General features: G+C 45.9%; 1 protein-coding gene across 1 annotated transcript in view; it reads right to left on the bottom strand.

Moving 5' to 3' along the window:
• LOC137424706 (alpha-synuclein) overlaps window positions 1-27,942 on the bottom strand; it is a 75,711-nt gene that overhangs the window by 9,074 nt on the left and 38,695 nt on the right. The window contains exons 2-4 of the mRNA XM_068112445.2: window positions 27,891-27,932; window positions 15,192-15,322; window positions 6,845-6,937 (exon numbers count right to left, since the gene is read on the bottom strand). Of these exons, the coding sequence (XP_067968546.2) occupies window positions 6,845-6,937; window positions 15,192-15,322; window positions 27,891-27,932 (266 nt within the window). The remainder of the gene's footprint in view (window positions 1-6,844; window positions 6,938-15,191; window positions 15,323-27,890; window positions 27,933-27,942) is intronic.

The raw sequence follows: 27,942 nt of genomic DNA, 5'->3' as shown, positions 1-27,942 counted from the left end.
TCAACAGTATTTCCATATATCTCTTCCATCTTCCTTTAATTCCATCTGGGTCCACAACGATTTGTCCCACTTCATCCTTCAAGCAACTCACCCCCATCACATCACACCTCTCTTTCGCAATCTGCTTTGCAATCCTGAATACCGCTCTCTGACCCTCTTCCAAATGCAAGCGTGATCACCTTTGTGTCAAAAAATGTAGTGGTTTGAGAGGGTCGTTAACCAGTGTGGCAGCTACATTCAAGTGTAAGGTGTGCACAGAGGTTGCTGCAGATGGAGGAAATGTTGAGTTGGATCTTGGAGACGGCGTGAAGCTGGAAGGTGTGAAAACATTTGTGTTTGTGATCACGTGACAAATGCAAGATCACCTTTGTGTCCCGGAGGTGCCCCCTATCTCGCTTACGCACCATCAGGTAGTCAACGGTTGTCGTCGACCCACCTGACGTGTATGTAACAAGCTTATTAATCTCTTAATGGAACTGAGTATTACAAATCAACACATCAGCTCCATCAGCAAACTACAAAATCCTTTCACCTTCTCCACTTCTCACACCATATCCGTAACCCCCATTAACTCCCTCAAAACCATCCATACTCCTTCCCACATGTCCATTTAGGTCTCCTCCTACCACAATAACTTCCTTATCTTTCACGTTTTCCATCAGCTTCTCTATCGCACACCAGAACTTGTCCTTCTCTTCATCGCTCCGACCAACCTGCGGAGCATATCCCGAGATGACGTTCACCAAGAGCTTTCCAATCATCATTTTCACCATCATCAACCTTTCACTCACTCTCGTCAGACTCACCACACTGTCTACAAACTCCTCAGAAAACAGGACACCAACACCATTCATGCCTTCTGGGCACCCTTGCCACACAAACTTGTATTTTTGTCCCTGACTTCCCTTCACCATTCTCACACGACTTCCCTTCCATCTTGTCTCCTGCACACAACATATGTCCACTCTTCTTCTGACCAATACTTCCACCACTTCTCCTGATCTCCCTGTCATTGTCCCTACATTCCATGTCCCAAACCTCAGAAACCGATCTCCACGTCGGGCATCAGACCTTTCGTCGTCATAAATGGAGTGATTTCCACCCTTGCTTCGATCGGGTTCCCCACCTTGAGTTTTGACGAGAGGGAGTGGGGTCCCCCACGGGGTACTTCAGGCTGTACCCTGCCCATATGTAGTTGTAATTGTCATGGTTCTCTTTTTGAGGCAATGTTTTTATGGCCGGATGCCCTTCCTGACGCCAACCCTTTTAGTCGCCTCTTACGACACGTAGGGATATGGTGTACCTATTCTAAACCGGGGTACACACCGGGACCCATATAAAGGGGAAGGGACTAAGATAATGTTCTGCTATGAAATAACTATTCTGAGGGACCTGTATGGTGGTTGCCATTACTTCTTAGCGGTTTCTCAAAACCGCAACAATATGTTGCTGTCAATGGAACCCTCTCTACTGTTCTCGCAATGGGGGATGGAGTGGCCAATGCAACGTCTTTATTGTACCTCATTGCCCGTTCTTGTACCTCATCTAAATTGATGATCTCTCTCCAATGCTCTGGAAAACGAAACCTCTCTTCATTTTGTAGATGACTCCACATTTTCCTACATTAGCCCATCTGACTGATAAGCATATAGCATCACTATATGCATCTGAATGCATCTGAATCAGCATCACTCTCTGCTGATTTGTAATAGACTAGGGCATTGCCCGTACTATATCTATATCTAAAATTATATCCCCCCCCTCTATTTACATGAAATGGTTTGGTCCAAAGCGAACGGCTTGCGAGTACGGTGACAATCCCCCCCCTCTATTTACATGCAATGGTTTGGTCCAAAGCGAACGGCTTCCGGAGTTTGGTAAAGAAATCGCCATCGCGTGCACAAACGCGCAGGAAAGCGAATGAATCGCAAATTCGGTTTTATTAGTTTTAAAACACAGTTTAACGCCAACATAGTTTGCAAACGTGAAATAAATGAATACGCTCTCAAATGTGCCATCCGAGGCAGAGTGTGTCCTCCACGTTCGGCACACGCGATCGTTCGCTGCTCTCTGATTGGTTGAATCGTTTTTTGGACATAGCTCGGTAAGTAATTGTCCGATTAATATGAAACCTTGAAAAGGCACATCCTCGGGTCCCCAGCAATATACCTGGCAAGTTAAAAGTATATCGGACCCGTGGTTGTCGAGAAACAGCGGTCACAGACAAACAAACGTACAGACGTACAGACGTACAGAGATTACTGGAATTATAGATAGACTAGGGCATGCCCGTACTATATCTATATCTAAAATTATATCCCCCCCTCTATTTACATGAAATGGTTTGGTCCATGAAATGTTTTGGTCCATTCGCAACGCCAAAGCGAACGGCGAACGCTTTACATGAAATGGTTTGGTGCATGAAATGTTTTGGTCCATTCGCTACGCCAAAGCGAACGGCGAACGGCTTGCGAGTACAGTGACAACCCCCCCCTCTATTTACATGAAATGGTTTCGTCCATTCGCAACGACCACAGAACCCCCCCCTCTATTTACATGGAATGGTTTGGTCCATTCGCAACGCCGGCACACGCGATCGTTCGCTGCTCTCTGATTGGTTGAATCGTTTTTTGGACATAGCTCGGTAAGTAATTGTCCGATTAATATGAAACCTTGAAAAGGCACATCCTCGGGTCCCCAGCAATATACCTGGCAAGTTAAAAGTATATCGGACCCGTGGTTGTCGAGAAACAGCGGTCACAGACAAACAAACGTACAGACAGAGATTACTGGAATTATAGATAGATGACATGCCCCTCTAATAAATGGAATGTGCCCTTCAATGCTGGCAAATCTCACAGTCGCATCCTATCACTCAGGAAAGTTCATCCAATGAACCCACCAATTTCCATGGTCAGCCCCTGGAAGAGATCAAGTTTTTCAAACTTTGAGGCTTTATCAGCAGCGACCTCTCCTAGGTCAACCACATACCTCTAAAAGCAGTTTCAGACTGGTCATCAACCATCATCGCAAGACTTTCCTTGAAAATCAGAACAACTCACAATCTACAAGGCCTTTATCCATACATCAATGGAGTACTTACCTTGTATGTGGGTTGTGAATCCAGCATCATGGCTGGCTGTCTCTCTCTGTCTCTCTGTCTCTGTCTCTCTGTTAGATTCTGTGGAGGCTCAAGCTCTGAACATTATTGGCAACGACCTTGATGAGGCAAAGCAGGTCTGTTGCTGTTACATCGCAGCCCTCTGGCCTTCCCTAGCTCCTCTAGGATGCAAGGGTACTTCCAGTAACCTCACCTGATTCAATAGCCAAAATCCAGGCTTTCTGTCCACCTACACTCCTTTGTTCCTCTTTCTTTTCTTTTTCTCCTTTGTGGAGCTGCCTTATGAAGGCGGTTCAATTACACTTCCATCCAGGGAATCAATTAAGTGGTGCACCACAATCTCACAGAACCCCTAAACCACCCGCACAATCCTTTCTACCACTTTTAATGCACCTCCCTTTTTTCTTGTTGGTTCATTCCCTTACTTTTTGTCTTACATCAGTCTCAATTTTATATACAAAGAGCTGTGGTTCCTTGGGCTATTGTAAGCGACCATGTAGTCATTTTGCTGACCAAAAAACAGAGCACAGAACTTTTGAAAAGTGGTTTCTCCGCCAATAATATTTTGACTTGTTGCCTTATGCTTATAGCCTTTCCTCACTGCTCAATAACCTTCATCACTTTCTGCCTCTACTTTTACACCTCTCTGGAATATATACTATATATAGTAAATGTACAATTAACATTTGTTCCCTGAAGGTTTTCCATTTCATTGATGCTGATTGCCCTTCTGTTAGCTTCTTCCAATCGAAAGCACCTCACTCTCTACTCATACCCTCAGTCTTACCTTCCTGAAATCTAATAGCCTTACTCTACTAAATGATTCCCCATTGCTTCCTAAATCCAAAACTTTGCTGCGTACACTATTATTTTACACTCTGCTCATAAATACTATTCTGTTGCCAAATCCCAGAAGAGTAACAGAAGAAAATACCTCGCTAAGCTTTGCTTTCAGTCGGCTCCCCCAATAAACTGTATCAATTTTTGAAATCCTCTGAGTAAACCCCATATAATGTGCTCCTATTTGTATCATAATCAATGTCTTCCTGCCATGACGTAACACGATGTTAACCTTCCTTCAATGTCCCTTACAACATAACACAACACACATAACAACACACCACACAACACAACACACAACACACAACACAACACAACACAACACACAACACAACACAACACAACACACCAACACACACACAACACACAACACACACACAACACAACACACACACACAACACACACACTCACACAACACACACAACACACACACACACAACACACACAACACACACACACAACACACACACAACACACACAACACAACACAACACACAACACAACACAACACACACACAACACACACACACACACACACACACACACAACACAACACACACACACACAACACACACACAACACAACACACACACAACACACACACACCACACAACACACACACAACACACACACTCACACAACACACACAACACACACACAACACACACACACAACACACACACAACACACACACACACAACACAACACAACACACAACACAACACAACACACACAACACACACACACACACAACACACACACACACACACACACACACACACACACAACACAACACACAACACACAACACACAACACACAACACACAACACAACACACACACACACAACACACACACACACACACACACACACACACACACACACACACACACACACACACACACACACAACACACACACACAACACACACACACACAACACACACACACACAACGCACACAGACAACACACAACACACACACAACACACACACACACACACACAACACACACACACACACAACACAACACACAACACAACACACACACAACCACACACACACACACACACACACACACACACACACACACACACACACACACACACACACACAACACACAACACACAACACACACACACACACACACACACAACACACACACACACACACACACACACAACACACACACACACAACACACACACACACAACACACACACACAACACAACATTTGTGCTCTTTAGAAACAACACATAACTCTTTGTCTGCTGTCCTTCCTGTAGAATAAAGCATCTCCATATTTGATAGTTTAAATTGCCTTACAAAACCATCTCCCCATTCTCACTCCTGTCTGCACTCGCTCTGCCCACTTGACAACAAAGGAACAGTGTAAACTAACAGGAAGTGCCGATGTTTTGATGCAGTTCACTTGCACATCAGAAAAGGGCAGCCTTTCCATACGATAGTATTTGCCTTTCATAAGCCTTTTCTTCACCAATTCCAAAATTATTTTCAATACCATCTTGCTAACATGGAATCCATGTATCATCTCACTTTAGCCAGCTGTCTTTTCCTAATCTCTGGTGATTTCATTGGCAACCATTTTGCAGTTGGCACGGGTTCTGCCCTCTAACCATTCACGGGCTGGTACAGTAGTATCTGTTTAAAGTCTTACTCGAGTGATAACAAAATTATGTGTATCGCTATATGGCAATACAAGTTTCTGCTGTCGTACAATAACACAAATCATATCGTTGGAAAGGTAATGATTGATTTACTTGGTTGGAAAGCTAATACTGTGATTGATTGATTTGGAACAAAATTTGTTCATTTAATCACAAACTTGCCTGTTTTAAAAGCCTTTGTTTTTTGGATAGAGGAAGAAGAAGTGTGACCTCGAGCGGGTTCAAATGGTAACATTTATTTTTCTACGACAGCAGGAACCCTTGACCAAGGACACAGGAGGAGCATACAAAAATAAATATAGTAATACTTCTCGAAGCAATAGAAAAATATATAAAAGTACACGGAAGGAGCACACACACAACAACCACCACAGCCGCGACAACAATTATCTCGTCTCTTCTCTCTATATTATAAAAGAAAGTTTTTGTTTGTTTGTCTGCGCAAGTTAATCTCCTGAATGGTGAAAGATAGGAGGACACCTCTAATACAAAAAATGTCGGGACGGGCCCCGGGAAGGTTTCAGGCTAGGTGGCGAGGCCGGTTGAGGCCGCTTCGGCCGGCCGGGCCCATTTCGCAATTAAAAGCTGAGCTGAATTATAGTAGTCAATCTTCTATGGCCACGAGTAAAAGCTGAATTATGGTAGTAAATTCATTCAAAAAGAACCAAAAATGTCGGGACAGGCCCCAGGAAGGTTATAGGCTAGGTGGCGAGGCCGGTTGAGGCCGCTTCGGCTGGGCCGGGCCCATTTCGCAATTAAAAGCTGAGCTGAATTATAGTAGTCAATCTTCTATGGCCATGAGTAAAAGCTGAATTATGGTAGTAAATGCATTCAAAAAGAACCAAAAATGTCGGGCCAGGCCCCGGGAAGGTTATAGGCTCGGTGGCGAGGCCGGTCAAGGCCCACCTCGGCTGAGCTGGGCCCATTTCACAATTAAGAGCTGAGCTGAATTATTGTAGTCAATCTTCTACGGCCGCGAGTAAAAGCTGAATTATAGTAGTAAATGCATTCAAAAAGAACCCGGGCAACGCCGGGTGCTTTCAGCTAGTGTGTCATAAAAGTTTCCTTCATGTGTTTTACCTCATCCATCAGCGAAGCGATGAGAAACATGCCGAGTTGTTTTGAAATGAGGAACATTTTTTTTCTCCTAATGATACTGATCTTCAGTTGGATATAATCATATTGCGTATCCTTACTTGGTTGTAATTGTATTTATTATCTTCAGTGTATTCAGGCCCAGCCTCCACCTCGGGGTTCACAGGCTCCATATGTCCCTCGGCACCTTCAACCTGAAAGCAACACAAGCCATTAAAGTTTGGTGCAGAGACAGACATGTTGGAAGGTTGAGAAAGCAGGGATTGGAGATAAGATAGGATATTAACGTTATGGAACATCTGACAAGATGGCAGAGAGGGGTACTTTCCTTTGAGTTGTCTAGTCTGTATTAAATTATTGGCCTGACTACAAACTGTTGAATTGGAGATTCTCAAGCAGAGTACGTCCCTCGGAAGAACCTTAAGCTGGATGTTTCATCTGTTAACATTAGATTAAATGGTAAACGATAAAGTTATCAGACTTAGGTCAAAAACTTTCCCCTGTTGACTACACAAGAAGGTAAGAATAATGAGGGCTGTTAAGGAAGTAGTAGTTTTCTTTAAAGAGGGAGTGGTGGATTAAAGCGATGGAAAAATAACTTAAGCTTCAAGCTCCTCGTGTCCCCACGGTACAATGTTCATTTATGCCATGCTTATGCCATCTGGACGCTGGTTCGGGGTGAACTGTGAGATAAAGACCTCCAAAATCTCTCCTTGTTCCCTCTGATCCAGCAATAAGTCAACACTTCCTAAAATGATTTGCCTGGTCAATGACGTAGCTCTGCTAATAATTTCCCCTTTGTGCATTGTTTGTACATTTTTATTTTGGCCGCAGGTCAACAAAAGCTTCGCGTTGATGTTGTTGTTGGGGTTCTTGTGGGGTGGGGGGGAGGGGGGGAGGGGGTGTGGGAGGGGGGGTGCGGGGTGTAGATTTTTGAAATGTGCACCCATCGGTCGGCCAGCTGACGGACCACACCCACACTTGTGGCTTGACTCCAACCACCATGGTACCGAGATAATTGTGTGTGTGTATATATATATATATATATATATATATATATATATATATATATATATATATATATATATATATATAATGTATATATATGTGTATATATATATATATATATATATATATATATATATATATATATATATATATATGTATATATATATATATATATATATATATATATATATATATATATATATATATATATATATATATATGTATATATACAGACTTGGCATTTAATATGGATTTATTTTTTTTCTTGACTTGGGTTTACTTTCTTAACTGAGTATATCAATCTGGTGAGTTTCTTTTACACTTTGGTGATTTATTTGTTAAAAGAACAATGTCACTGATTGTCTGTCGCAGCAAGAAGTCAACAACAGGATTATATTACAGGTGGCGTGGCAAAATGTACGGACAGGTGCATTTGATGATTGGCTTCACAGTCGGGTATAGAAGGGTTGTTGCATTCTGTATTAGTGGAAAATAACTGCTGCACGTCTCCAAAAGTTATTGCCGCTTCCTCTGGAGATGGTCCGTCAACTCGACAATGCTGTTTGTCATGGAGTGGTGGCTTTACGAAATTACGGCTTGAAATAGCGTGCTATTGCTCGGCAGTATGGCATCACTCAAGGTCAGGTGTCAAAGATCCTGAAACGAAATGCTCAGAGGGGTGTCACTACTCCAATACCGAGGCCAGGACGTCCCCGCAGAACCACAAGGAGGGATGATCGCCAGCTGCACCGGTTAGTCCGCAATGGCCGTACCAAGTCAGCTAATCGGCTTAGGGCTGAGTGGCAGCAACTGACAAATGTGCCTGTATCCAGAAGGCTAGTCAACCAACGACTGGTTCAAGCAGGCTATCATGCCAGGCGTCCCCTGAGAAAGCCACGCCTGACCAGACAACACTGCCAGCGCCGATTGCAGTGGGCCAGAGAGCACCGGCAATGGCAGCCAGGACACTGGAATCACGTGATCTTCAGTGACGAGTCTAGATTTCTGGTCTATCGTCAAGATGGCCGCGTCCGAATGCACAGACAAGTGCATGAAGCCTACAACAAAGATTGTATAGTGCCAAGAGTCCAAGCTGGAGGTGGTGGGGTGACCATTTGGGCTGCTTTTCATGCAGGGGGCAAAACTGACCTGGTTGTTCTGAATGGAAACCTGAACCAGTTCAAGTACAGGGCCATTCTGGAAGAAACATTGCTTCCATTTGTTCGTGCAGGCTTTCGAGGAAACTTTGTCTTCCAAGATGACAATGCACGGCCTCATTGTGCTCGCATGATCCAACACTTTCTTGCTGACCATGGTGTAGAGCATATGGAGTGGCCTGCCATGTCCCCGTATATTAATCCGATAGAGAACTTGTGGGCAGAATTAACGCGTCAAATCAACCACTTGGACCAGCAGCCGACCTCTGTGCATGAATTGCAGCAGACTATTGTCACTGCATGGCAAGCGATTCCTGTCCAAACCTTGACAAATCATGTGAACAGCATGCCTCAACGTGTACGTGCTCTCCTGAATGCTCGTGGGGGTTACATGAAGTACTGAACTGTAATTTTACTGTCCGTAATCCCAGTCGTAATTTAACTTTTGTTTTTGTTAAAAACATTTTTGGCTAATGTGCAAAATAAAGAGATACTTCTGGAAAACATACAGAAGTTTAACACAGTACTGTCCATGAATTGAGTTCGATATCAGTTTACATCACTTTCAAGGATCAATTTATTTGCTTCGGAATGTCAAATGTGGTTTTTGTTTCTTTTAAAGGTCACATTAACAAAATCTAGAATAATTTCAACATAATTCCAATGAACTTTTGGTTCTAAGACATCTTGAAAAGTAAGTTCACCCCCACAAATAAAATATTCCATATTAAATGCCAAGTCTGTATATACAGTCACGTGAAAAAGTAAGTACACCCCACATAAAGTTTTGACTTTTTCAACATATTTCAACATACAGCTATTTGATCTTCATTTCAACAATATTGATAGATAAAGGTGATATAATATAACAAATATCATGAAACATTTACAATTTGTAGTCCATTGTATAATTTAAATAAACATAAATGCAAATTTCGCATGTGGAAAAAGTAAGTACACTCCTACGTACCTATCAAGTACCTATCACTATTTCAAATACCTAAAATTAGAATCAGGTGCACCAGCTCAGGTGCAAATGATTAGAACATCGATAGAGAGGATCTTGGAGGAACCTGTCTTATTTAATCCTCAGACATTTAGTTTGGTTTGCTCTTTGTTGTTGAAGTGTGTGGCGTCACCATGCCTAGATCAAAAGAGCTCTCTGAGGCCTTCAGAAAGAAGGTTGTTGATGCCTACGAGTCTGGGAAGGGATTTAAAACGATCTCCAAGTAATTTGACATCAATCATTCGACTGTCCGGAAGATCATCTACAAGTGGAGAAGATTCCAAACAACTGCCAACTTGTTCAGGCCATGCCGCACCAGCAAGTTCAGCCCGAGAGCAGACTGCAAGATGCTGAAAGAAGTCTCGAAGAACCCCAGAATGTCATCACGGGACCTACAGGTAGCTCTTGCCGCTGTTGATGTCAAAGTGCACGAGTCTACCATTAGAAAGAGGCTGCACAAATTTGATCTACATGGGAGGTGTGCCAGGAGGAAACCTTTGCTGTCCAGAAAGAACATCAGGGCAAGACTAATGTTTGCCAATGAACACCTAGGCAAAGACCAGCACTTCTGAAACAATGTGCTCTGGACAGATGAGTCAAAGGTAGAGAGATATTTGGCCACAGTACCAGAAGACATGTTTGGCGAAAACCAAAGACAACATTTGACCACAAGAACCTGATACCAACTGTAAAGCATGGTGGTGGAAATATTTTGGTTTGGGGCAGCTTTGCTGCATCAGGGCCTGGGCAGCTCACTATCATAGAATCCACGATGAATTCTTCATTGTACCAGAGGGTGCTTGAGGATAATGTGAGGCCATCTGTCAGAAAGTTGAAGCTCAACCGAAGGTGGGCCTTGCAACATGACAATGACTGTAAACATACCAGTAAATTCACCAAGGAATGGCTGAAAAGAAAGAAATGGAGGGTTCTGGAATGGACAAGTCAAAGCGCGATTCTAAATCCCATCGAGATGTTGTGGGGGGATTTGAAATGAGCTGTGCATGCAAGAAACCCCTCAAACATCGCACAGCTGAAAGAATTCTGCATGGAGTGGGCAAAAAATTCTCCCAGTCGATGTCAGAGACTGGTAGACAGTTATAAGAAACGCCTACGGTTGTTTCTGCCAAAGGGGGAAATAACACCTATTACAGCCAAGGGTGTACTTACTTTTTCCACATGCGAAATTTGCATTTATGTTTATTTAAATTATACAATGGACTACAAAATGTAAATGTTTCATGATATTTGTTATATTATATCACCTTTATCTATCAATATTGTCGAAATGATGATCAAATAGCTGTATGTTGAAATAGGTTGAAAAATTCAAAACTTTACATGGGGTGCACTTACTTTTTCACGTGACTGTATATATATATATATATACATAAAAAAAAAAATTCCATGTTAAATGCCAAGTCTGTATATATATATATACATACATACATACAGACTTGGCATTTAACATGGAATTTTTTTTTTTCTTGACTTGGTTTTACTTTCTGAACTCAGTATATCAATCTGGTGAGTTTCTTTTACCCTTCGGTGATGTCTTTGTTGAAAGAACCATGTCACTGATTGTCTTTCGCAGCAAGAAGTCAATAACAGGATTATATCACAGGTGGCGTGACAAAATGTAAGGACAGGTACATTTGACGATTGGCTTCACAATCGGGTATATAAGGGTGGTTGCATTCTGTATTAGTGGAAAACAACTGCTGCACGTCTACAAAAGTTATTGCCGCTTCCTCTGGAGATGGTCCGTCAACTTGACAATGCTGTTTGTCATGGAGTGGTGGCTTTACGAAATTCTGGCATGAAACAGCGTGCAATTGCTCGGCAGTATGGCATCACTCAAGGTCAGGTGTCAAAGATCCTGAAACGAAATGCTCAGAGGGGGTGTCCCTACTCCAATACCGAGTCCAGGACGTCCACGCAGAACCACAAGGAGAGATGATCGCCAGCTGCACCGATTAGTCTGCAATGGTCGTACCAAGTCAGCTAATCGGCTTCGGGCTGAGTGGCAGCAACTGACAAATGTGCCTGTATCCAGAAGGCTAGTCAACCAACGACTGGTTCAAGCAGGCTATCGTGCCAGGCGTCCCCTGAGAAAGCCACGCCTGACCAGACAACACAGCCAGCGCCGATTGCAGTGGGCCAGAGAGCACCGTCAATGGCAGCCAGGACACTGGAATCACGTGACCTTTAGTGACGAGTTTAGATTTCTGGTCTATCGTCAAGATGGCCGTGTCCGAGTGCGCAGACAAGTGCATGAAGCCCACAACGAAGATTGTATAATGCCAAGAGTCCAAGCTGGAGGTGGTGGGGTGACCGTTTGGGCTGCTTTTCATGCAGGGGGCAAAACTGACCTGGTTGTTCTGAATGGAAACCTGAACCAGTTCAAGTACAGGGTCATTCTGGAAGAAACATTGCTTCCATTTGCTCGTGCAGCCTTTCAAGGAAACTTTGTCTTCCAAGATGACAATGCACGACCTCATCATGCTCGCATGATCCAACACTTTCTTGCTGACCATGGTGTAGAGCATATGGAGTGGCCTGCCATGCCCCTGGATATGAATCCGATAGAGAACTTGTGGGCAGAATTAACGCATCAAATCGACAACTTGGACCAGCAGCCTACCTCTGTGCGTGAATTGCAGCAGGCTATTGTCACTGCATGGCAAGCGATTCCTGTCCAAACCTTGACAAATCTCGTGAACAGCATGCCTCGACGTGTATGTGCTCTCCTGAATGCTCGTGGGGGTTACACGAAGTACTGAACTGTAATTTTACTGTCCGTAATCCCAGTCATAATTTAGCTTTTGTTTTTGTTGAAATTGTTTTTGGCTAATGTGCAAAATCAAGAGATACTTCTGGAAAACATACAGAAGTTTAACACAGTACTGTCCGTGAATTGAGTTCGATATCAGTTTACATCACTTTCAAGGATCAATTTATTTGCTTCGAAATGTCAAATGTGGTTTTTGTTTCTTTTAATGGTCACATTAACAAAATCTAGAATAATTTCAACATAATTCCCATGAACTTTTGGTTCTAAATCATCTTGAAAAGTAAGTTCACCCCACAAATAAAATATTCCATATTAAATGCCAGGTCTGTATATGTATATATCTGTGCAGTGTCTGTGTTGTGTTGTCACTGAACTACTCCCTCAAACGTTTCTGAAATCGTAACAAACTTCTGGTATGCACCTACCTCTCCCGTGTGTATGTCCTCAGGGTATTTTTTTTGAAAAAATTTCCAATTGTTATTTTTGGGGGGGGGAATTTTTTTTTTCCAACTTAAGTCTTCAACTTAAATTGTTTATAAAATGTAATATCACGTATATTACAAATACATTTGTGCAAAATAATTGTATTATGATTGGTGTAAAGTGTAAACCATGACAAAACAGCAACTCAGGTACAGTCATCTATCAAAATATCTGCATACCTGGGCAGTGTCTGTGTTGTCACTGAACTACTTACTCCCTCAAACTTTTGTTTCCATGGTTGTGAAGTGTTTTTAATAACGTGGTGGTGAGGTGTTTTGAATCACATGGTGCTGAGGTGTTTCAAATTACGTGGTGGTGAGGTGTTTTGAATTACTTGGTGGTGAGATGTTTTGAATTACGTGGTGGTGAGGTGTTTTGAATTACGTGGTGGTGAGGTGTTTTGAATTACGTGGTGGTGAGGTGTTTTGAATTACGTGGTGGTGAGATGTTTTGAATTACGTGGTGGTGAGGTGTTTTGAATTACGTGGTGGTGAGATGTTTTGAATTACGTGGTGGTGAGGTGTTTTGAATTACGTGGTGGTGAGATGTTTTGAATTACGTGGTGGTGAGATGTTTTGAATTACGTGGTGGTGAGGTGTTTTGAATTACGTGGTGGTGAGGTGTAATCGTTTTTTCTTTTTTTGAATCGTTTTTCTTCAACCTAAATTGTTTATAAAAATGTAATATCACAAACACTACAAATAAATTTGTGCAAAATAATTGTTTGTATTATGATTAGTGTAAATAATGACAACACAGCAGCTCAGGTACAGTCATTATCCTCAGCTAAAATAAGCCCGTACCTCAGTAAAGACGCGTAGTGAGGCGAGCGTAGCGAGCTGAGCCAAGCTAGTCTATATATATACAGTGCATTCAAAAAGTATTCAGACCCCTTCACTTTTTTCACATTTTGTTATGTTGCAGCCTCATGCTGACATCATTTAAATTCATTTTTCCCCTCATCAATCTACACTCAATACCCCATAATGACAAAGAGAAAACAGGATTTTAGAAAGTTTTGCAAATTTATTAAAAAGAAAAAACTGAAATATCACATTTACATAAGTATTCAGACCCTTTGCTATGACATTGAAATTTAGCTCAGGTGCCTCCCATTTCTCTTGATCATCTTTGAGATGTTTCTACACCTTGATTTCAGTACACCTGTGGTAAATTCAATTGATTGGACATGATTTGGAAAGGCACACACCTGTCTATATAAGGTCTCACAGCTGACAATGCATATCAGGGCAAAAACCAAGCCATGAGGTCGAAGGAACTGCCTGCAGAGCTCAGAGACAGGATTGTGTCGAGGCACAGATCTGGGGAAGCCTACAAAAAAACTCTGCTGCATTGAAGGTTCCTAAGAGCACAGTGGCCTCCATAATTCTTAAATAGAAGATGTTTGGAACAACCAGGACTCTACCTAGAGCTGGCTGCCCGGCCAAACTGAGCAATCGGGGGAGAAGGGCCTTGGTAATAGAGGTGACCAAGTATGCGATGGTCACTCTGAGCTCTAGAGATCCTGTGTGGAGATGAGAGAAACTTCCAGAAGGACAACCATCACTTCAACACTCCACTGATCTGGGCTTCATGGCAGAGTGGTCAGACGGAAGCCTCTCCTCAGTGAAAGACACATGAAAGCCCCCTGGGAGTTTGCAAAAAAGCACCTAAAGGACCCTCAGACTGTGAGAAACAAGATTCTGTGGCACCTGAGCTGAATTTCAAGTGTCATAGCAAAGTGTATGAATACTTATGTCCATGTGATATTTCAGTTTTTTCTTTTTAATGAATTTGCAAAACTTTCTAAAATCCTGTTTTCTCTTTGTCATTTTGGGATATGAGTGTAAATTGATGAGGAAAAAAATGAATTTAAACGATTTCAGCATAGGGCTGCAACATAACAAAATGTGAGAAAGTGAAGGGGTCTGAATACTTTCTGAATGCACTGTATATTCAACATGACAACTCTTTTCATCAATGAGGGACAATAATGCTACCTTTCCACCTTGGTCCTTCTTCATTAGGCCCGTGGCAGCAGCCATGTTTCCTGCTCCTTCAACTGTCTTATGTGCAACGCTGGTAACACCAGAGATGACAGCCCCACCTGCCTCTTTTGTCTTCTCTGCCACTGATGCAGAAGAGGGAATACATAAGTATCTTGTATTGATTGGTCAACACAACAGGAAATATTTTGAAAAAAATGAAGCATCTTTGCCATGTCACGTAACCTGTTTTTTAACATAAATAAAAGTTGAAGTTGCAGAAAACTTGAAGACTTCCAATCTAATGTCACAACTAAAAGTAAAATAGCCATATTGAAGAGATGCAAATTTTGCCACAGGTAACATTTCGTGACACGATTATCAAGTTATTTAAGAAGTATTTTGTTATTTGAGGGAGGCAAAAACAAGACCAGCGACAATGAGGGGCCTGATGAAAACAGCCGAAATGCCCAGGAGCAGCTTGCAGGTGAGTCTGCCTGCATGAGCTGCGCACCCATTATGGTGATGAAACATATTGTGCTGTCGCACTTTGCAAGTGCTGTTCTGGCAGATGGTGACATCGCTAACTCGCAGTTCTTATGCATCACACTGGAAAACCACAAGTTGGAAAATTCAAAAATCATTTGGAAGAAAATTTCCTCTTTTGTGTCTTTAAATGTTGTCTTTTTATGTTAAACTAGGAATGTCTACCCATCACTTCGCTGATGGATTTAATCAAAAGACAGAATGTTGTTTTTCACAAACATATTGCATGTCTATCTGTGAATCTCAATAAGGATGTAAAATGAGGTGAAACATGAAAAGTTGAGCTTTTATAACATGTAGTTGTTAATGTTGCTGTATAGCCCTGGGTAGTTCTCTCAAACAAGCCCGCGACACGGGGACAGCTGATCAATATTCACAGGAGCGACCCAAAGATCCCGCACATCCAGGATGGTGTAGCTCCGCCTTCACAAAGTTGGGGCCACAACAGAGTAAGAGAGACAGACACAGAGACACCGAGACAGAGAGACAGACAGACAGACACAGACAGACACAGACAGACACAGGCAGACACAGACACAGACAGACACAGACAGACACAGACAGAGACAGACAGACAGAGATAGACAGACAGACAAAGACAGACAGACAAAGACAGACAAAGACAGACAGACAGACAGAACAAAGACAGACAGACAAGAGGGAAAGGGCCGATCCATCGGGACCGATCGGCACTCTGACCATCACAGCGCTGCCATGCCGAATCCGGGCAGTAGGGAAGAATGGGGAACATTTGGCCCCCGACTTGTGTTGGAGGGTACAACCACTGCGAAGAGGTGTAACCGATAGTTGTACAACATGTCGATGTTGCTGCTGCTGTTGTGATGGTCGTGCTTGTTGCTGTTGTTTGTGTATACATCTCCTTTTATTAATAGATGCTTACGCATTTCACTCTGCTCAGATAATTAATCAAAGGCTCAAGGAATTTGTACATTGCACTGGTGTAAACAGTAAAAGTGCTGTTATACATTGGCCTGCAAAAGTATCCACCCCCTACCAATAATGCCACATTTAGATGAATTATCACTGGTCAACAATTTTTTTAAAGTTTTATGGTTCTAGTATATTTTGAGGTGATTCTAACAAACATGAACCTGTAGATTTCGATTATGATATCCAATTTTCACGAGCACATCCAGTTTTTGAGAACCAGTATACCGTAGGAATATCAGCCACAGCCAAAATTCATCTTGTACTCACTAATCAGGACTTTGTAACGAGACAATCTGAGCTGGAAAGGGTTGCTTGGGATAGCTTTGTGGCTCTTGCTGATAATTACCTTGGAAATTTTCGAGCACCAAATTATGAAGAGCTTGTGGACAAGATGTTGAAGAGTTACCATGCGCTCGGTGCTCGAATGTCACTCAAGATACATTTCTTCCATTCTCATCTGGAATTCTTTCCACAAAATCTTGGCGATGTCAGTGATGAACATGGAGAAAGGTTTCACCAGGAAATTGCCATCATGGAGACTCGATATCAAGGCCGATTCAATCCAAACATGATGGGCGACTGCTGTTGGACTTTACAGCGTGAAAGTGATTGCTCCGACAAACGCAAAAGTAAAGTTCAGAAGCACTTTTAATGTGATGTAAATAAAAGCTTCAAGTTCATATTATTTTCTGTGATATTTTATAAAGTTCATATTATTTTGGGAGATTTACATTTTTTAAATGTGATGTAAATAAAAACTTTAAGTTCATATTGTTTTTTGTGACAATAAATAGACTTATTGAGACTTAATCAAGAAATTCGCATGCTCTAAAGATTTTTTTTCCACACTTATGATGTACGACGTCAAGGTTACGTGATAGCGAAATGTTAAGGTCAGATTCGGATTCATGGGCACCAAATTAGTTAGAAACATTTGAAAACAAGTCAGAACCAACTTGGCTGTTGACCAGTGTTATGCAGAAACAATTTTTCCAAATGAATTTTTTGGGTTCATAACTGAGGAGATCGAACGAAACACTGTTATAGTTGAAGGAGGTTGCATGTCAGGAATACCTGCAAAAACCATGTACAAATCAAAAGTATTGAGCCCCTTAGGTCAGTACTTTGTGGAAGCACATTTTGCAGCAATGACTGCCTCGAGTCTGTTTGGGTCGGTCTCTACCAGCTTTGCACAGTGAGATGGTGAAATCTTTGCCCATTCTTCATGTGAAAATTGCTCTAGTTTTACCAAGTTTGATGGGGATCGTCGATGGAGTGCTGCAGTCTTCAAGTGTCACCATAAATGTTCAATTGGGTTCAAGTCGGGACTTTGACTGGGTCACTCAAGAACATTAATTTTCTTCTTATTCAGCCACTCCAGTGTGGCTTTAGCTTTGTGCTTCGGATCATTGTCCTGATTAAATGTGAATCTCCTATCCAGTTTCAGATTCATGGCTGATTCAAGCAGGTTTTCATCAATGATTCTCCTGTACTTTGCACCATCCATTGTCCCTTCTATCCTGCCAAGCTTGTCACTCCCTGCTGATGAAAAGCAGCCCCATAACATGATGCTACCACAGCGTGCTTGACAGTAGGGATGGTGTTGACTGGATGATGTGCAGTGTTTGGCTGGTGATGTGCAGGTATGGTATGTCTTCCACTTATAAATGATGGATTTCACCACACTCAAAAGGATGAGTGACTTTTAAATCTTCTTGTAACCCTCTCCTGTACTTTGTCTGACTTCTTTGGAAAGCTCCATGTTCTTCATGTTTGCGTTATTGGTTGACCAAGAGAGTTGCACCTTAAAACTCCTTCGATAAGTAGCCTGTGGGACCAATCATTAGTCGCTGTCAGAGAAAATTATATTGGTTTCCGCCCCTTTTGGCTTCATAAGGTACCTGTGCAGGCATATCGGGAGACTTCTATTGCTTGGGTCCTCTGCGATAGTACTTCCTGGTTGTCGCAGCTGTGCTTGTTTCCGGATGCGAGGCGCCGTCACGAGTGAACGAGTTTTGTTTCTCTGCCGGTGTTTTCGTTTCCTGTATTTTACTGTGTTTGCATTTCTTATTATTTACTTATTGCTTTGATTATTGCTTTGATTATTGCTTGTTTGTCCTGCATTTTCGTTCGTCTTTTTCCTCCCTGCTTTCCCCCATCTTCCTCCTGTTTGGGGGGCGTTGCCCACCAGACAGGGGGGAGTCTTGTGCCCCCCTTCGTCTCCCGTCCCTCCCTCCCCCCCTCCCCCCACCCCGAGTGTTGTCCTCCGCCCCTCCTAGAACCCCGGCATGGCGAGCAGGTGCCATAATTGTGTCCGGTTTCGGTTGATTGATGTGGATTGCAGTGTGCCGGCTGGAGATAGATTCGGGAAAGATGTATTGTTGGGTGTGCTGGGGTTCAAGGCTGTTGACTTTTTCTGCCTGATCTCCCTCGCCCGTGGCTTCGACGTGTCCTTCCAAACAGGGCAGGGACTTGCCGAGTTCTGGCGCCGGTGGGCTACCGCTCGGTCTGCTGGGAAACTGGCAGACTGGGCGGTCGAGGCTCTCTCAGAAACACAGGAGAGAGTCGTGACCGTCCACCTGTACAACGAAGGCGTGAGTGACTATGATGTCAAGGTTTGGCTCAGTCGATACGCGGACATCCGAGGCCCAGTACGGCTCGTCCGGAACAGCCTCGGTATTTGGACCGGTTCTCGGCAGTTCCGGGTAAAGCTGCGGACGAGGCAGGACGGCACGGCCACCCATATCCCTAATGGAATAATGGTTGGGATGGACCGAGGCCAAGTCTTTTACGCGGGACAGCCGAAATTATGCCGCCGATGCGGTCAACTTGGCCACTTGATTACTGGGTGTACAGCGAGTATCTGCACCCAGTGTGGCGAGTTGGGACATTTGAGGGAGCGCTGCACCCAAGCGGTGCGGTGCAACCTCTGTGGTGCGCCGGGGCACACTTTCCGCTCCTGCCCGCAGAGTTACGCGAGCAAGATGCGTGCTGCTGCGGGCGGGAGTGGGGGTGTTGCCCAAGGGACAGGGGACGGTGTGCCCCCAGGGACAGGAAAAGGGGACGGTGTGCCTCCAGGGACTGGGGGGGGTGTTGCCCAAGGGGTGGGGGAGGGGGTTGCTCAAGGGGCGGGGGAGGGGGTTGCCCAAGGGGTGAGGGAGGGGTTTGCCCCAGGGGCTGGGGAGGGGGTTGCCCAAGGGGCTGGGGAGGGGGTTGCCCAAGGGGCTGGGGAGGGGGTTGCCCAAGGGGCTGGGGAGGAGGTTGCCCAAGGGATAGGGGAAAGGGTTGCCCAAGGGGTGGGGGAGGGGATTGCCCAAGGGGTGGGGGAGGGGGTTGCCCAAGGGGCTGGGGAGGGGGTTGTCCAAGGGGCTGGGGAGGGGGTTGCCCAAGGGGTGGGGGATGGGGTTGCCCAAGGGGTGGGGGAGGGGGTTGCCCAAGGGGTGGGGAAGGGGGTTGCCCAAGGGGTGGGGGGGGGGGTTTGCCCAAGGGACAGGGGAGGGTATTGCATCTGGGGTCGGGGGGTGGGGGGACTAATGTGTTTGTGTGTGTGTCAGCCCCCCGCCCCGTAGAAAGTAAAGGGAGGGAGGTGGAGGGAAAGGAGAACATGGAAGAGGGAGGGTTAGATCAGGACCTGGATGTGGTTTCGCCGGGTGTCGGGCCCACTGCGGTGGGAGGGGAGGATGCACGAGGAATGGTGGCTCCGGTGGCGGGGTCAGAAGAAACATCCTCGGTGCCAGAAGAAACATCCTCGGTGCCAGAAACCCCGCTGCCGGAGGCTGGAAGTGATGGCTCCTCCTCCGGCTATGAGCATAGTGACCCGGGTCATTGGACCGAGAAGAAGCGTCGGAGGAGGGGCCAGGACAAAGGAAAAGCTCCTCTGGGCAAAGCCCCACAGGGAAAGAACACAAGAACATCAAAGAAGAAGACCCCTGTGGGGCGCAGAGCCCCCCGTGCATCAAGCGACCCATCCAGGCCTGGGGGATCGCCTGCTCGTGGTAGGGGTGGGGCGCAGTCGGGGTTGGCCACAGCAGGTCTCCGGGGGAGGCCCCAAATGCCGTCTTCCCCTGAACGCTCACGTTCCCGTTCCCCCGTGAGTCGTTCCCCACCCGTTGACCTCACCCCTCCTCCGGGGGCAGCTGTGGCCATGGGCCTCAAGGAGGGTTTGCTCGAGGAGGACTGGTGGCTTTCTTCCCCGGGTGGCGGGCGAGGGGGGGTAATTTATTTGACCCCCGAGCAGGAGGACCTCTCCCTGCTACCCGGGGAGAATGTCTGCATAGATGGGGACTGGCTCCCGGGCACCCTCGTGGCTCCCGGCTGCAGGAAGAACCGCAGGGGGAGGAAGAATGGTAGCTCGTCGCGTCTTGGCAAGGAGGGAGGAGCTTCATAAGTCCTATGACTCCCCTTTCGTGGTTTGCACTAGTGTTGGTGATTAATACACTAACACCTATGAGCTTTAAACTAACGAGTTTAAATGTACGGGGAGTCCGTACCACGGTCCGGAGGATCGCTATTTTTGAAGAACTGCGCAATTTTGAATGGGATGTCTGCCTGTTGCAGGAATGCCATATTCCGCACGGTGAGTATGGATACCTCCGTGCAAATTGGCGGTACGGAGAGTCGTATTGGTCCGGCAGCTACACTAATAGGGCGGCAGGATTAGGGTTCCTTATTAAGAGCCCGAATGTCGAGGTCCTTAGTTTAGAAGAAATTATCCCGGGGCGATTGGCCGTGCTCAGGGTGGTGGTTTCCTCGACCCCACTGACCTTGGTCAATGTGTACGCTCCAACGACGGTGGGAGAAAGAGTGGAGCTCCTGCGCCAGTTGGGGCCCCTCCTCTCCACCTCAGGCCCCGTGATCGTCGGGGGAGATTTTAATATAAGTTTGGACAGGTTGCCCCTGGAGTCATCGGCGCGGGCCCTTAAAGGGCTTGTTCAGGATTTTAGGTTGAGGGACACGGGTGCGGAAAGGAATGAGGTCACCCGGACCGATGCGGCTGGTACCAGTCGGGCTAGGATTGATTACATTCTTTTGACACCAAATTTTGGCGACCCGGACCTGGTACTTCACGCGGTGGCATTTTCAGATCACTGTCGTTTGTCTCTGGGTATTGAATTAAATGGGGTGCGTCCCTGGTGTTTTGGACTCTGGAAGCTTAACTGTCACCTTTTGCAGGATGACAGTTTAGTGCGTGCCTACGTTCGGAAGTATAGGGAGTGGGAAACGGTCAGGTGCCTCTTCCCTACCTCGGCAGCCTGGTGGGAGGAGGTGAAACGTAGGACCATAGGGTTTTTCCGAACGGCCGGGCGAATGAGGGCCGCGGGGAAACGAGAGCGTTTGAAGCGCATGCAGGCGTACCTCCAGCGCCTGCATAAGAAACTTTGCGAAGGGAGGGACGTGTCAGAGAAAATCCGCCGGGTGAAGGGGAGGATTTTTAGCCTCCTCGAAGCCAGGGCGAGGGCCGTCATCTTCCGGAGCAAGGTGCAGGCATTGGAGTGGAACGAAAGGTGTACCAGATTCTTCTTTCAACGATGTGCCAGGCGGAGGGGCGGTTTGGCCCAGGTTAATGTGGGGGGAGGCCGTGTTTCGGATCCGGACCAAATTACCGAAGCAGTGGAGGAATATTACTCCAGGCTTTTTGAAAAACGACCGGTTGACCAAATCCAGATGGCCGACGTTCTCGGCCATCTGAGGAATCTTTTGAGCCCCGAACAGCGGGAGCGGTTGGAGGAGCCGGTGAGCCTGGAGGAATTGACCTCCGCTGTTAGGGATTTGGCCGCGAATAAAACCCCGGGTGACGACGGCCTGCCCGTGGAGTTTTATCGCCGCCTTTGGCACGTCCTTGGCGAGGACTATCTGCAGGTAGTGAGGGAGCTAGCCACCTCTGCGAGGCTTCCAGATTCGATGCGCCGGGCGTCGTAAACCTCGTGCACAAGAAGGGTGATCGGGAGGATCTGTCCAACTGGCGCCCGATCACTTTGTTGAATGTCGACTACAAAATACTAACAAAGGTGCTGTCTAAGAGGGTGCACGGTGTCATGGTGGACCTCGTGCACCCGGACCAGACTTGTGCTGTTCCGGGACGCAGAGTGTCCGACAGCCTGGGCCTGGTTCGAGAGGCGATCCAGCTAGCGGAGGAGAGAGGCCTCCCACTGAGCATAGTCAGTTTGGACCAGGAGAAGGCTTTCGACAGAGTGTCACATCAATACATGATGGCCGTTTTGGACCGTTTTGGCTTTGGGCCAAATTTGATGCATTGGGTGGACCTGATGTATAGGGACGTTGAAGCCCGTGTTCTGGTCAACGGACATCTCTCGGGAGCCTTCCCAGTCGCTTCTGGGGTCAGGCAGGGCTGCCCAATGTCACCAGTCCTTTTTGTCCTTTGTATTGAACCGTTTGCTTGTGCACTGCGAGCGGACCCATCCTTCCCTGGGTTGTGGATTCCCGGAACCCATGGGGAGCGCCTAAAGGTGAGTCTGTACATGGACGACGTGTCGGTGTTCGTCACCGATGCAGTCGCCATGTGCAGACTGGTGGGTCTCTGCGAGCGTTTTGGGTTGGCCTCCTCTTCTAAAATCAATCCTCAGAAGAGTGAGGTCATGCACTTTGGTCGGCACAGGACGGGCTCCGGCCCCCCTTGCCCGTACACGGAGCGGAGAGATCGATTAAAGATCCTCGGGGTCTGCTTTGACCCAGGCGGCGTGGCCGCTGAGAACTGGCAAACGGTCATTGGGGGATTGGAATTGGAGGTCGCTTCTTGGCGGTCTCGTCGCCTAACCATGGAGGGGCGAAATTTAGTTATCAAGAATGTTTTGATCGGTAAGTTGGTGTATTTGGCGAGAATCTCCCCACCTCCTCCTGCGGTGGGACGGGCTCTAGAAGGAATAATTTTCACTTTCTTCTGGGGTACCCGAGCAGAGCGCAGGAGTAGGAGGGTCGTGAAGATGAGCCCGTCCTTGGGTGGGAAGGGTGTCCCCTGCCCGGTGTTTGTATGTATGTCTGCGTTTGCGTGTACTCTCATGGAGTTATTAGTGTCTGAGGACCCGGGTCGCCGGCTGGCGCGGGTCTTTCTGTTTTTCTTTCTGGGGCCGTCCGCCGCGCGGTTGGAAGGGCGGTCCCTCCCGCTGTCTCGGCCTTTTTCCGGGTCGTGTCCGGGGCATTTCTGGATGTTTGAGGGGTTCGCCCGGGAGCAGGGCCTGTTGACCTGTCGGCCCATCGGTTGGCAGTTGTCGCGGGTCCTGGATCACTTGCGCCCAAGGGAGGTGCTGCGGGAGGTGCGTATCCTTCGCGGAAGGCCTCTCGCAGAACGTACGGCGAGAAAGGTTTGGGAGAACGTTTCGGCTTGCTGTCTCGCCAACGACCAGAAGGACGTCGCGTGGCAAGCCGCCCATGAGTGTCTTCCGGTCCGGGTGTTTCAGTTCCAGAGGGGCCTGAACGTGTCGGTCCAGTGTCCCCGACCCCGATGCACAGGGGACGAAACCGTCAGGCATGTCCTTTGGGACTGCCCTGTCGCCGAGGGGGTCTGGTCGCTTGCGGCTGGCCTCCTCGAATGCTATGTGCCTTGGCTGGTGATGGTCAGACGGGACGTCTTTGCGTTTAGCGGGCTCCTACCACAACCAGTGCCTGTCCGCAAATGGAGGCAGGCCTGGAGAACGGTCTGTATAATCAAGACCGTCTTGTGGCGAGCGAGAACCAGAGGTTTCTATACCAGGGTATGGTTGGATCCTGGGCAGATATGGGGCATGGCCCAATCCTGCCTCCAAAGGTACAGGCTTGGCGACAGCCTGCGGGCGACGGGGCGGGGTGCTGGCCGCAACGATGCGTCAGGTGTGTCGTAAAGCCCTCCCTGGAGCGGAGAATACGGCCGGGCTTTTCCGTGGTGAAGGGGGGGGGGGGTCCCGCGGGAGGTTACTTCCAAATGTGCGGGCGACAGTCATGTGCAGCCGTAGTCCCTGACCGAGCTTGCCGCCCGGGCTTGGAAAGGTTGGGGGTGCTCCGGCAGGTGTGCTTGCGGGCCCTGTCGGGCGGTGATTCTCATTGGGACACTCACGCCTCGTGGGCAGCTCAGGGAGCCGGGGCCTTCCTTGTGGGGCATCTTCCGGGTGGGCCCTCCCGGGCGCGGCCTGGGGAGGGTGGGGGCAGTTGGGTTTCCTTTTGTTTTATCTTGATTTTGCCTTGGTTTGATTTTTATTTTCTTTCATTATTATTTCCAGCGGTGGGTCGAGCCCTCAACGTGTTTGTGGCTGCATGTTCCCGGCTGCGGTTAGCAGCCGGTTGTTGATTTCGGTATGCAAAGGGAAAAAGGCCCCTTGACCCTTATTGTTTTAAGGTGTCCCTTCTTTGGTTGTTTTCGGGGGGGTGGGAGGGGGGATAGGGTCTTCTTTCCTTTCTCCCTCCCCTTTGGTTAGTTAGAGTTAGGTGTCTGCTGCCTGGGGTGGGAGAGGGGTTTTTGGGGGTTTGGGATAGGGATGACGGACTTTGGTTTTTATGATTTATGGTTTATTGAATTTGATTTGATTTTCATTTTGGTTTTTGAACCTTGCTTTCTTGCGTTTTCTTGATCTTTTGGTTTGCTTTTTCTCTTTATTTATTGTTTGATATCTGGTTTCCTGGCTTTTGATTTCTTGGTTTTTGATTTTTCTGGGTTCTTGTGTGGTGGTGATGGTGATGGGTTTATTAATGGTTTGATTTTTCTGGGTTCTGGTGTGGTGGTGATGGTGATGGGTTTATTGATTGTATTTTGAGCGTGTTTTTTTTACCTTTTTTTATAATAAAAAAGGCCTCGGCCATAAAACTTCCTGGTTGTCCTCGCTAGGGTGCTGTGCTTGGGTGCATCTGCTCAAGAAGTGTATTTCCGAGTTTTTGTACTCTCCAGTGAATTCCTGGCTGTCCAGTGGGTTTGTGCATATAACCGGCAGACGAAGGTAGGCTTGCATTGAGTATGCGACGCCATTTTGTTCTTTTTATGTATCAATGGAATATGGACGCTGTTGTTAAATGGTAACCGCATTATGTGTTCACTGTCTCGGCAGAGGTACAGTGGAGTGTTTCCACCATGTCTGGGTAACCCCTGATCTCTTGTGAAAAGGGTATGTGATTTGGTTTTATGTCATCTATCTATAATTCCATTAATCTCTGTGTGTATGTGTGTTTGTATGTGTGTATGTTTGTCTGTGACCGCTGTTTCTCGACAACTACCGGTCCGATATACTTTAAACTTGCCAGGTATATTGCTGGGGACCCGAGGATGTGCCTTTTCAAGGTTTCATATTAATCGGAGAAGTAGTTACCGAGCTATGGCGATTTCTTTACCAAACACTGCAAGCCGTTCGCTTTGGACCAAACCATTGCATGTAAATAGAGGGGGGGGGGGGTTCTGTGGTCGTTGCGAATGGACCAAACCATTCATGTAAATAGAGGGGGGGGGGGGGGGTTCTGTGGTCGTTACTGCCACGTGGTTTCAAAGTTTTTTTTTGTTGTTGTTGTTTGCACGCATGTTTTTTTGCACCCACGTACGGGCACGCCCTAGGATGTTTACACACACACACCCCTACACAAATTTTTTTTTTTTTTTTTTTTTGGCAAGGAACGGGCACCCACGTACGGGCACGTCCTAGCTTATATATAGTACGGGCATGCCCTAGTGTAAACAATTAGCGTTTTGTGTATAGTTGATTTGTATATTTATTGGTGGTATATTTGTATATTTGGTAATATATATATTGGTGGGTAGTTGGGTTAAGTTAAACCCTTTTTTTTTTTTTTTTTTTTGTATACTGAATCAAGGCTCGTGAAAGAGCTGACATTTACTTCACAAACAAATCAACCAGACAAACAAAATATATAAAAAGAGGGAGCAGAAGACAAGAGAAGGGGAAGCACACAAACACTTGAGAGCACACAACATTTAAGAGCAGGGAGATGTGTGGGAGGGAGAGGGCTTTGGGGGAGGAGGCATGGGAAGGGGGGAGGGGGGAGGAGGCGTGGGAAGGGGGGAGGGGGGGGGTGGTGAGATAAATGCTTTTAAGTATGAGAAAGGTAATTTTATGTTTTCTTCACAAATATTTGTTCAGTGCTGTCAGCTGATGTTCTTTTGATAGGTCTTATTACTTGGCTGCTATTTGTCTTTTGGGATATTCTCAAGTTGAATAAAGTGGTGTATTGTGCTCTCCTACCAAACTTTCAAATAAATTATATTAATTTGAAATCTCTGTTTGTTCAGTTAATTGAACACTTACCTTTGGGGAATTGCTTTCAAATTACTTATTTAGGGTCTCCCATATTGGGGAAGTGGTGTAGTCTGTAGACACACTACCAGGAGCCCTGGACTCCCCTGGGTGTCACAGATAATTGGGGGAGCTTAATTTTTTTTTAAGTTAAACCACTGATTACATGCAGGTGAAATCTGAAATTGCACTTATTTTGTACATTTCAAGCAAATAATTTGCTCCTGAAGTAACATAGGGTTAATTCGGCAAAGGGTTTGAATACTTATGCAACTGAAAATCATCTGATTTTTCTCTCTTAATCTAACTTATTCAAATTTTATCTGCATGTTTTTTTTAGCTTTAACTCTTTGGAGTACTTTGTGAAGACTCTATAGCTTAAGATTGATTTAAACACATCATGAAATAAGTTCAGGTGTCATCAAAATGTGTGAAGGTGGGTGAATACTTTTGCAAGCCACTGTATATTGCAGATTGCATACGTAATGTGTGAAAACCAGGAAGTGCATACGTAAGAACTGAACAACTAACCAGTTGGGACGTGAATGCTTGTAAATTTCATTGTGCCGTTGATAATAATTTGATTGGATAAAATATTTGCAATCCTGGAATTTATTTGACTTGTGAACCACACACACCTCCATATTTTGCAAAGTTTAATTGTATAAAGTAAAGTTAGTTATTCGGCTGTGAGAAGGGAAAAGTACTCGATTTATTCCCATGGTACATACAGCACAACGATAAGGTACATTTGGACCAACAGGTACTTGAGATGGTCAATTGGACATTGATAGCTGAGACGGGTCAATTTGACTTCGGGTTTCAAATGACGCCAAATTCGTGATAACTCCTTCAGTGTCGGACAATGTCACTGTGATGGAATGTGAGAACATTCGACTGCTCTTGTTTGCAGTGTATGTGAAATATCAAATATCTTTATTCATATTTCTCAAACTCCAGAATTGAGTTTGAATGTAAGATGGGTTTTACTTGCCAGTCGTAACGCTATGAACAACACCCTCCTTGGTTTTGCTGCCTGTGGGCCA

The sequence above is a fragment of the Myxine glutinosa genome, chromosome 4, assembly GCF_964187855.1.
Source record: "Myxine glutinosa chromosome 4, kmMyxGlut1.1, whole genome shotgun sequence".
Classification (NCBI taxonomy): Eukaryota; Metazoa; Chordata; class Myxini; order Myxiniformes; family Myxinidae; genus Myxine; species Myxine glutinosa.
Note: the sequence above shows the minus strand (reverse complement) of the source record. Positions and strands in the feature narration are given on the sequence as shown.